Source organism: Calonectris borealis, chromosome 4 (assembly GCF_964195595.1).
Source record: "Calonectris borealis chromosome 4, bCalBor7.hap1.2, whole genome shotgun sequence".
NCBI classification, from domain to species: Eukaryota; Metazoa; Chordata; class Aves; order Procellariiformes; family Procellariidae; genus Calonectris; species Calonectris borealis.
In genome coordinates, this window is record NC_134315.1 from 40,921,228 (window position 1) to 40,933,285 (window position 12,058).

Consider the following 12,058-nt stretch of genomic DNA (forward strand, 5'->3'; position numbering starts at 1 on the left):
GAATGTTCCACTGAGAAAAAAGTGTATGAGCTAGTGCCCTGCTCTTCTGCCTTTTGTCTGCTGCATCTGCTTAAAGATAAAGATATTTTTAGAATGGGAATTCTGTACCAGTGTGGGTTTGTATGATACACACTGGAATGGGAAACAAAAAAAGACTGTTATTTGGTACTGATGTATTCCATAAGAAAAGTGTTAGTGATGGTGATTACTATTACTACTGCTACTAGTAATTTTCCATTGAATCCTAGGGCCATAAATTTTTTGTTCTCCTTAGAATTACATTTATAAAAAAGGACAATCAGAGAATATTCAATGAAATTAGTATTACTGCTGCATTAGTGATTTTCTTTTTGTTCTTCTTTGCCATTTTTTCAGTATTACATGACACCCTGCCAACACAGCAGAGATAGCTAAATGAAAAATATATATTTTCATTGTAATTTTTGTTTAAAGACCACAAATAATAACTATAATAGTAGAATATAATTTATATTAATAATTTAATTGATTTTCTAAACCAAGACTTTTCTGCTCTCAGCTGAAAAAATGGTGACCAAATAGTAAATATTATAATACATATATGAGTGTTAGGAAAGTGTATCCAAGAGACCATTAGTTCTCCAGTTTGTTATTATTTTGAAGTATATTCAGTAGTTATCAAATGCTAATTTGTTCATATAACAATTCTGCATTTCAAAGAAGAGTTTTGAATTAGAATAGCCACCAAAAAAATTTTCAGTGAAAGCAAGCACATCTTCAGTGGAAGCAAATTAAGTAGGTACATCGAGCCGCTTAGTTTAAATACATGATACTTTCAATGATGTTTAAAAAAACCCCTTCAAAACTCACAGTACTGTAATGAAGATGCCATAGATGTGTTACACCAAGCACTAATCCACTAGGAATTCACTTTGATGACTTACATTTGCTCATATACTTTTGAAGCGTTACCCATACCTAAGTATGCTTTTTATTGGATTCTGTAACAGCACAGAGCAGGCATGATAACACTCTCACTGTTTAAACAGAAATATAAGTTAAGAATCTAAGTGTTAGTAAATTGTGTCTAAATGCTAGTAAATGTATGCTTTATTAAATGTTTACAACTGTGTTGTTTATATTTTAATTTTGTAATTTTTTTGTTTGTTTTTAACCTATTACTGTGATGTTAGGTTCCTGATGAAGACTAGCACTTTCCACTCTTTGATGGTGCTAATCTTTAAAACCAGCATACTAGACCCTATTTATAGGTTGAGCAATGTGCTTCACACTTGACACAGTAGCCAAAAGACTGGGTACAGGACATGAGGGAAAGTTCAGAATTGTGTGGTTAGACAAGCAGATATTAACAGGTTCTCTTTTTTAAGGGAGAAGGAAGAAGTTCCTTCCTCTTTCCCAAGGAAGAAGTAATTTAGGGGAGGGAAAAAGAATTTTGGGTCCTAAATGTCTCATAGAGAAAGAAGAAAGCATCTTTTTGCCCCAGATCCTGCACTCAAGAAGGTGGTAAGGTATCAGCAATGGGCTAGGGTGAGAAACAAAGTGTGCAGAAGCCATTTATGTCACTGGAGAACCAATGCCCTTCCCTATATATGCTGTTGCAAGAATAATCACAAATAGGATTTAATGAAGTTAGTCTTTGTACATATCCACAACAGTAGCAGATCTCCATATCTGTGAAATTTGAGAAGACTTCTTAACAGAAAAATGAGATTAAAATACCAGTCCTTTACAAAAGAGAAAGCTTATGAATTTATTGGACTTTTAAAACATTTCTTGTAAACAGTTACTTTAAATTAGAATATTCTATCTGACTAAAGTAGTAAGTATTTTGTATTTATTACCAACCAGTAATAGTAGTGCATCATCAATGAGACTGCTGAATAACTGAATTGGCAAATCTGCTCTTTTAAATGACATTTTAAGCCACGACATTGGTATACTCCATTATATCCTCACTCCTGGATTTGTGGACATTTGCAAAAGCCAGATTATTTAATATGTGCAGATTTCTTTAACTCTTTTAATGTCAATATTTGTCATGAAATTCACCAAAGAAATCAGCTTGTTCATAAATATTAAGGCCATCTGTCACCAGGATACTTTTCATTAGTATGTATTTTTTAAATATATTTTAGAAAAATGTAGTCATTTATTGCAAAAACCACAAAAAAAAATTGTTAATGTTTGCAGAACCATTTGGTCACAAGTCATAGTTTTCTCATATCTACTACTTTACTCTCTCTCTCGGTCTCAGATTTGAATATGAATGTTAGAATTTTTTCACAATTCACTAGCTGCCTTTTTAGTCTCCAAAGGAGAATGCTGTTTTGGGGTTCAAAAAGAGAATTGGCCTACAGGTTAAAATTGATGTACAGAAAAACTCATGTATTTTTTACAATATATGTCAGGGAAAGCTTTATTTTGCAGAGAAGGAAAATATCAAATAGTCTGTTTTGAAAATTTATCATTCTTAGACTTCAGCCCAAGATGAAAAAAAAAAACTGCTAGAATTATTTATGTTGTAGATGCTTTTTGTGAGTCTTAAGCACAGAAAAAATAGCCAGGATTTTGAATAATACTTAATTTGGACTATGTATGATTCTGAACATTACTGTTCTTTCTTAGGTCTGCATGGATAATAAATGGATACGGAAATAATCATTAAGTAATACATATTAGTTTTACTGTTTTCAATGTTGTGTCAGATAGAAACAGAAGACATGAAGTTGTTTAAATGTAAACTCTACCACCCCAAAAGGTTGATTGTAAGGCTAGTAAGCATCCTGCCTGTGCTGTTTTCCAAAAACAACTACAGCAAAACTGAATTATGAGATACACAGTTTCCTTTGTCAAAAGTTACCATGTGAGCAGTATTCTTCTGCCTGAACTTCCACAGAAGTTATGTACTGTAAGACAGAGGTGCAATCAATTCTCCTGAAACAAGAACAGGGGAAAAGTACAAGCGGTCTATTTTCTCTCCCCCAGTAGGATTGTATTTTTCTGCAGGATATTAGATGCATGTAAGGGGACAGAAAAAGTTATTTAGACTTCTGCCGTGCTAAGATAATGACATGTCCCAAAAGGAAAACCAAACCAAACCAAAACCAAAACCCTTCTTAGCCTAGATGCAATTCTACAGTTTTGAAAGATTGAAGCATACTTTCACCTTATGAAGAAATCTAAGCAGGAATGTTTCATAGAGTATGGAAAGACCCTGCGCCGTCTTGCATATGTATGTAATTGAAACAGCCTGAGGCAGACTGTCGAAGCTGCCCTGCTTCAATTTGAATAAGCCTTGACGGGGCCCCACTGGCTTCAGGCTATTCAGGTCAAGGATTTGTGAAATGCAATTAGACAGCCACTTAGAGATGACGTCCATAGTGTGTTATCTAGGAACTTGGGCGTTAGACAAAAACCCAAATGTGGTGGGACTGATAAACACATATGTCATTATATAACATGGATATGTATTTGAGATCATATTCATTATATAAGCTAAAGTAGTTGCTTCCAGGAAAGTCATCCTACTTATAGTGAATGTAAACACCAAGAGTTTTCAACAAAAAGTTTGGTTCTGTAGCTTTTTAAGGAAGGGATGGGTGAAGAATGGGAGTTTAATGGAGGTCAGACTGTGGCCAATGTACCTTCAGAATAGTTCATCTATTTTTTTAGTAGAAGAAAAATGCCAAGTGAAACTGTAAGACATTAGGTTTAAATTTATCTCTTGCTGGGTCCTTACCAAATATTTTGTGAGGATAAGAAATGTGCCTACATGATCCCATTTTCATCACGTACTCTTCAGTTGCAAGGGTTCCTGGCAGATGTGTGTTAAAAGGTCAGGAAGATGTGAGTACACTGCTCAGATGACACCCACTTCTCAGATTCTCATGTCTACAATCTGTTCAAGGTTCAGATTGTATTTTTTAATTGAAATTTTACCCTCAAAGGACCAGCACTGGTGTTTTCATTGGATGCAAATTGTAATTTTCTGAGATGACAGAATGATTAGGATTACCAGCCTGTTCTCTTTGATTTTTCTCAAGAGTTTTACTGTGGAGGAAATTTAAGGCATTTCATTCAGAGGAATGGGGATTCAGCATTAGTATCTCTCATTTGATCTAGAAATGCCTGATCCAGACACTATTCATGGTGAAAGCTTTTGGAACAGCTGAGTTAGATACAAGGTGTTTCTTTTTCCTATGTGCTAAATTATGACCAGAAAGTGTCCCAGAGTAACACAGTACATGCTGCCATCTCCAGCACTTGCACTATCATTACAGGTTGTGCTGTTAGTATTGTACTATAGATATTAAGAAACTCCTAAGGATATGTAGAAATACTACTATCTGTACTCTTTTTCCAGAGGAAATATTCTCTGAACGTTTCTTCTATTTTATGGCTCCTCAACTCACATTGTATTCCTCAAATAGGGATTAACTGGGTGAAAGCTTGCCATAAACAACCAGGACTAAAAAGACACCAAAAATATTTCGTCCTTTGAAGGGTTTCAGAATGCTTTCCTTGATCTTAATTATCCAGATTAAGAAATGTACTTTAGCCTGCACTGATCAGCAACAATTGCCACCAAACATTTGTGGAAAAAGCTAACATTTTTTGGCATTTCCAAAAAAGAAAGAACATACTAAATTGTTTCTGTTCATGTAGTATGAATCTAAGATACTCATGTATCTATAACAGTCCAATACGAACAGGAGAATTTGCATAATCTCAAGGTGTTTTTAAGATTACTCTAATCCATTTTCCACTAATTGAATCCTAATTTAGTTTCTTGGTTTCTTAGGAGGCATGGAATCTTTTTGATTTCAGGAAATTATCTGTGGCCTCTGAGGCAGTTGATTAACATAAATATAAGAGATGCTCTCATCAGAAAATATCTGAAAACCTGCTAGGGGAGGAATAAACGTCCAGAGAGTCCTAGAATAAACCGGTTGAATACCGTTACTGAACATTTTTATTTTCTGACTGAAGACAGAGCCAGCAGAGCACATCCTAAGGTGAGAGGGGGACAAGTTTTGAGGTTAGAGGCTCCTTGCAATCAGATCCAGCAGATTGAAGATAGGGTATTTGAGGTCCACCTTCAAAAGGAAAACTTTCAAAGCCTGCAAATGTCCTGAAAGGCCCAGACCTGGCAAGCTGAAGTGAACAGGGGAGCAGTTCATTGTTCTAACAGGCAGCCAAAGTAGACTATAGATGGCCACAAGTGTGAAGACTAAGCAAACTAACTCCAGAAGGGACTGAATGCAGGTAGCATGTGACTGCCCCTGGAGCAGCAGTTTTGAATAAAGTAATTTTGGCAGCAGTTACTTGGAGGCCTCAGCTTCATTCCTTGTATTGGCCTTGTGTTAAAATTTATCACTTGTTTGATCATTCATTGCCACCATTCAGAATATTAGACATCTACCAGTTGTTAAGTTCAGTCACTGGCAGCCATACCATGTGATTCTTATAAACTATTAAGGTCCATCTCAAAGGCAATTAGGGTGTTTTACATCCTTTATTTATAATGGAAAACATTTGCAGAACATAGTTTTTCTACTGGTAAGATACCTTTCACCGACTTTCAGATTAAATTCAAAGCCACATGACAAACATTTGTTCATGCGACAATATTGCCAATATCTTTTAACTGGTGTTTAATCCTCAGATATATCATAGACATTCTGTCCTTCCCATTTGCTAACACAAATAAACCAGCTCTTTGGGAGTATATCATCATAGCTCATCCAGTGATTTGTGTTGGTTGCAAGTGAGTCAGGTCCAATCTCCAATACTCACCAATAAGTTGTGTAACAATCACAGGCTGTGGGGTTTTTTCCCCTTCATTTCAGATAATTTTTTATTTTGTTTTTGGATGGAAAACTTGGAAAGCTCTTAATTTTGGTTTCTTAAAAAAAAAAATGTATTTTTACATATGCAAAAATTTACATGGAACATGAACATTGTTTCTGCTCCATTCAAGGTATATACAGAAGCTGTCTTTTAAAATCATACAAATAACTTTTTTTTGTTTTCTATATATTTTAAAGAATTACATAAATAAATTGTGGTATAACTAATATAACGGTGAAATAAAATTACTAAATTAAATGGTGACAGGTGTGTGCCCTTTTAAGACCTTAGTTTATTTGTAACTATATTTTGTCACATGTTGCCTAGCTGAACATATTTTTCAATTTATGACAATTTTTTCCCAAATTAGCTGGTTTTGACAAAATAGCTAGAGTTGTAGATGAAAGAAAGAAATCATAGCTAAATGGAAAGCTAATGCTAACTTTAACAAGAAAGAAAAAGCAAATCTTTCTGTAATGATATTAGGTATGTAATCGCAAGACTACAGATGTGTCTACGGCATATTTGTATCTTAAGCAACTACTTCAACAAATAGTGATTCAATGGTCTTGTAGAAAAGTCTACAAGAAATAACTAGAAGGCATTTTTCCACATAGATTTGCAGACTAGCTGAAATAGTAAAGCAGGGATGATTTGTTGATTTTTCAGTTCCTTTAATTTTTTTTATAGCCATTGCGACCAACAGCTAGTCACGGTAACAGTAACAGCTGTGAGCTGAGTAATCTGAGGATTAATGAAGCTCAAGCTTGAACTTCACATTGTATTGCTGTACTACTTCTTGGCTTAACAATGCTTAGTTCCTTCTGATGAAAACCCAATCCCTATCCTATAGCTTTCAAGTTTGAATTTGCTCTATTCTGACTAGCTCTGTTGGTTCCTAACTCCATGTTATCTCTCTTACAGGTCCATTATCTCATGGTCTTGTCTGCCAACTGGGCCTATGTGAAAGATGCTTGTAGAATGCAAAAATACGAGGATATTAAATCAAAGGAGGAACAAGAGCTTCATGATATTCATTCCACTCGCTCTAAAGAGCGACTTAACGCTTACACATAAAAGAAACCTTGTCTTACTTTCTAACATGTGAATGCATTGTTGTTTAACTAACGGCCACCCAACCATTTTAAAAACAATTGAAAGTGCTTCTCACAAAAGATAGTTTGGGTGACTTACATATCACCCATGTACAATTCTTGGTTGTCTAGCACTTGGTTTCTTAATCAGTTCTTACTTTGTGTGACCATTCTTTACCACAAAGCTCCTAAATAGCCTTTCCTGAATCCTTTTAAGCTACTTAGTTCTGCTAGATCAAGGATACTAAACTATTGTCAAATACAAATAAGTGTTTGATTTTTTTAATCACTTTGTATGTGTTATGCATAACACCTTTTGCATTGTTTCTTATATGTTTTTGGAAAAAAAGTAGCTTTTTATACTTTTTAGTTTTGAGTTCAATAACTGCTTTAACTACAGGTATACTTCAAAGGGACCATTGTACATGATGTACAATATATAAAGAAAACACTCTGATGACTTTCCTTTATATTTGGAAAACTTGCCAGACGGACCCTGATCAACTTGAATGAAGGTCCTAAGAACATTTTAAACAATCAAAGGTGCAATTTCTAAATTTGTAATAGTGGGTAAAAAAAAAAGAAAAAAAAAAAAGAGAAAAAAAGAAAAAAAGGAAAAAAAAAGATAAAAGTGCTTCTTATCTTTGTTAACATTGTATTATTATTGATGTTTTTAAAGAATATTCTCTTGTTCCAAGTTCCATGGGTGATAATTCCTGTTTGTATTGTGAGCATGCAGACCGTGGTGCTAACAATGCATGGCCACTTGCCTTTTGAAGGAATTCAATACCACGGCTACCTGTTAAAGAGTTATGGTATATAGACAATTGTTAATTAAGTGATATAGTTATCCATAGTTTTTTACAGAATGATCTCTCTTTAATTCAATGATGGTTATGCTAAATTGGAGCTGTTCATGTGATGATGTAAGAAATTAGTGCTTAGCTACATTTATGAAAGTAATATATCAAAAATACAGTGACCGTAGGAGTCAGATGTCTTTTTACCTGCTTTAAAAATTTAAATGGATTGCACCTGTCTGAACTGTAAAAGATATACGAAAGGAGACTTCCATAAATGTTATAGCTTGGCTTCTAGCTTTCCTACACATATTGGTTTACCTGTATTACGTTAAAGTAAGGTGAAAGACCACTACAGAGCTTATTATTTGAAAGTGTAGTAATATATTTGAACCTTTATTTTGATAGGAAAATGTTATCAGAAAGATAGGTCATCTTAATTTGAAAGAATTACCTGTATCAAAAACAAAACAAAAAACCCTATTTAAGAAAAGTCAGTATTATTGGACCAAATTTGGTGGGTTTTTGGGTTTTTTTGCCTATTTCTAATGCTACAAGAATGCTGTAAAGTGTCTCTTAAAGTGATGTAGCCTGACAAGACATTTTTGTCAGTGTTAAAAATCTTAGGTAGTTTTGTGCACTTATTGGACCATTGTGAATTCTCTCTCAGTGTAAGTGCATTTCTAATAAAACTTCTTGAGTAAAACTCTTCTTTGTACTATTACTAGTCATGCATCATCAGTAATTTTTAACAATTCTTGTAGTAAGTAGAGGGTAATACTATAGTTATTTGTGGCATGATAATGCATTAAGTAGTATTAGTTATTTGAAATTTTTTTTTCCTTTCCTTTTCTTTTGCTTGTTTTGGGGTTTTTTTGGTTGTGTTTTTGATTTGGGGTTTTGGTTTTGGGTTTTTTGTTTTTTTTTTTTTTTTTTTTTTTTTTACACTTAGGCTGTCCTAAGGGGTCAACAGTTTTCTGATAATGTGCAGTACCGGTATTACAGTTCTGCAAAAAGTATTAGGAACCTCTTCTGGATTCTATATTGTAGTGTTTCAGTTTTGTGTCTTAAAACGTTTGTGCTGATTTTTAAAAATATGTCTTTTAAACTCACGTAATGATGTTAATGCTTTTGGCTCTTCTCTGGTATTAGAGTTTGTATTTTCACAAAAAATGCTTTGTAGCAGGCATTACAATTAATCTGTTTTGTACATAAATGTGCCAACAGCTTGATGGTGGCGTTTTTGAAATGTAGAACAAAGTGCTTGCAAAAATGTAATAAACACACTTGTGTACTTTGTGTACTTATTAATTGTTTGTGTTGTGTAGTTTTTTCTTTGCCTGTACTGGACAAATCATTGTAACCAGAAATGGAAGAAGCTTGTTCCTTCTATTGTCCTTGCTATTGGAGAACTGTTCTCAGTATTATGCATTTTTTGTACAACCTACTTTTAGATGTTCAAGGAGATTGTTCCTTTAGCAGAAATTATAAGAACAAAGAGTAAAATTTAAAAAGTAATAATCTGGAGATGTTATATTAATTATAGAATATGTCTTTGTCAAACCTATGACAAAAAAATTCTTATTGCAATGAATAATTAAAAAAAAAAAACCACACTCTAAAGAGTGATATTCTTATCCCCTTTCATGACACAATTTCCTCTGGCCTGTACCTTTACAAATCACACATAGGTAAAAGTACAGTGTGCAGCCTTCCCATGGTTAGAAATTGTGCCTCAGTTTTGGGTAGTTTGTTCCACTGAATTAAAACTCCCGGTCATTGCCCATGCTCAGATTACTTCAGATATGTCTCTTAATATCAGAAATTATATATCCTAAGAGTAAGGGAGTAAAATAATTTCTAAGAGCAGAATTTCATAGTCTAGGAAGAGCAGGGTAGCATACTTGTTATAGTTTTAACATATCAGTCAAGAGAACAACTGGGCAAGATTCACATTACTGTGGTGTCATTTGGAAAAAGCTCAACAGAAGCTGGTCTGACATCAGTTTGAATGTTGCTGAGGATGCTGATACCTGGATGTTACAGTAGCTAATACTTTAAAACCTTGATAACAATACTGCATTACTTATGTGCATGTAAAGTAATTTAAATGGTTAAGAGAAATCTATAGCTGTGGCAATTAACATGATATCACTAAGGAAAATTAATTAAAATACAGTTCCACAATGTGTTTCTTTCTCAGTTAACTAGCTGTTATACAGCTCTTTGTGTGCTCTTGATGAGAACACGTGCCATAATGGCAAATTATTTTTCATCAGCAGCACAAGCCAAGGGAGTAGAGGAGCTTCCCACAGCATAGCACATCAGTCATAATTGATTTACTTCAAAGTCTGCACATATTTGGTTTATTGTAGACTTTTCTCTGTTTGCTGGCAGCCTAAGCTGATTTATCCTGAGGTAGACTACATGGATCTTGATTTCTATACACTCTTCTGTGCTTAGTCTAAACCCGTGACTATTGTGCTTTTCAGAAACAAGAAAACCAATTGTAGATCAATCCATTTGGTGTAGATTTTTGCTGCCAAAAAGGGTGTAGTTCAATGAAAATTCCAATTTAAGAAGTTTCCAGCCCTAGATCCTCAGTTTTGCATTTTCTTCATAGTTTATTATGCCCCACCAATAGTGCTAATAGCATGTTACAAAACAGATCCAAAATCCCTTGAGTCAAAAATTCTTCCCACATCACCTCATTTTTTTTGCACAAGGTTATTTTATCCCTCAGGAGGATCATGTCAGCATTTCTGTTTTCAGCACAACCACACAAACCGTTTAATCAGCATGATTTAGGCAATAGTGAAGTGCACTGCAGATGTGGGGATGAGTGTCCACAGCAGGGGAGGAGAGAAAGGGAGTTTTTAAGCCAGCCTTATTCCTGAGACCAATGTATCATATAGTTGGGTGGTATAGTTAAAAGCAGGAGACACTGAAATGATTTGCTAATTTCATGTTTCTAAATAGTTAATGATACTATTTTTTTTTTTATGACAGGAGCTAGAATAAAACAAGAGGATATTTGCTATAATTGGAAATATATCTATAAATTCATTGTTTTTAATAATATATGCAATTATTAATCTTGACTTCTTGTAGGTATTTAAATTGTAATATATATGCATTGGTCATAAGTACTTGTTGATGGTTGCAATGCACCTTCAGTTGGCATAGTAAATTTTAGGACAGAACATTTCTGTACTGTACTTCCTGTAATAATCAATGGCAAAAGTTTGCAGAGTTCTTTCCATTGTTAAGATTCAATCCATTTTTCAACTATTCAGTTCTGGGTTACCACAAGTATTAATATAGCTGGTTTTCTGAAGAACATGCTCAATTCAGCTAAGCCATAAAAGAGCAGACTATAATGCATTTCATCCCAGGAGGGGAAAGTTGGTGTTTATACAAGCTCTTTCTTAAAAAAAAGCAACATTTTATTTCAATTGAGTTGCACAGAAACCCTGCAAATAGATATTGTTAGGCAGGAAACTAATTTATGTCTCCAGGTGATATCACATTTCGGCACTGCCTCCATTTTGGGTAGATATCAATTGAAGAGAACAAGCTCAAAGCACTTAATATATTTAACAGCTCTTTCTGTCCCACATGAATTCTTCTGACTTGTATTTTTTACAAGGGAGGAACTCCAGCAGTTTCTGAATTTTGAGATTTTCAACTATAGTTTCTTGTTCTTTCAGATACTTGCAGAGGATCCCAACACTTCAGAGGGTTATTCCTGTATTTAACAGTTATTGGCAATGATGGCAAAAGGTAAGTGAATATTCTGGTACAGTGAGAGAGCTGGTTACCAGTAGAGAAGTTGATTATCTTCAGCTTACAGTAGTCTAAGCATCAGCCAGGAGACTTGCAGTTTTTCTGCAGGGAGAAATTTGTCCTGAGAAAATGGTTCTGCCCACATTGTACAAGCTGCCGTGGACTCTTTCCCCATGTCAAGTGGAGTCTGGCCAGCTAAATGTGAGCCCCAGGGAAGATAATTTTAATTGCTCTTTGAATCAGCAGTTCTGATCTGCCTGCTTTTCTTTTGCATTGCTGAACTTCCCGTGGCTGAAAGGTGATTTGGGGGCAAGTATATCTCCTCTAGAAGTGGTGAAGTAATGTCAAACAGAAGCTCTTTTCACAGCAGCTGCCACAGCTATAGCAATAACACAGCAACATCTGAAATTTTGCCACTAGGTCCCAATCATACTAAAAAAAAGACTTCAAAAAATTAACAAGAGGCTTGCACGCATATCCTATGGTTCCACATTTTGAGTTACTCAAGCCAGAAAAGCTGCATAGGCC

At 34.6% G+C, this 12,058-nt stretch overlaps 1 protein-coding gene across 4 annotated transcripts in view; it reads left to right on the top strand.

Annotated features, from left to right (window-relative positions):
- The window catches only part of GPM6A (glycoprotein M6A), a 129,416-nt gene extending 120,363 nt beyond the window's left edge, over positions 1-9,053 (top strand). For 3 of the 4 annotated variants that reach the window (XM_075149305.1, XM_075149308.1, XM_075149307.1), the window contains one exon: positions 6,775-9,047. In XM_075149305.1, coding sequence (XP_075005406.1) covers positions 6,775-6,927 — 153 coding nt within the window. In that variant the 3' untranslated portion in view covers positions 6,928-9,047. Of the gene's footprint in view, positions 1-6,774 lie in introns of all 4 variants that reach the window. The other variant, XM_075149306.1, reaches the window with a different exon arrangement.
- Positions 9,054-12,058: the final 3,005 nt, after the last annotated feature.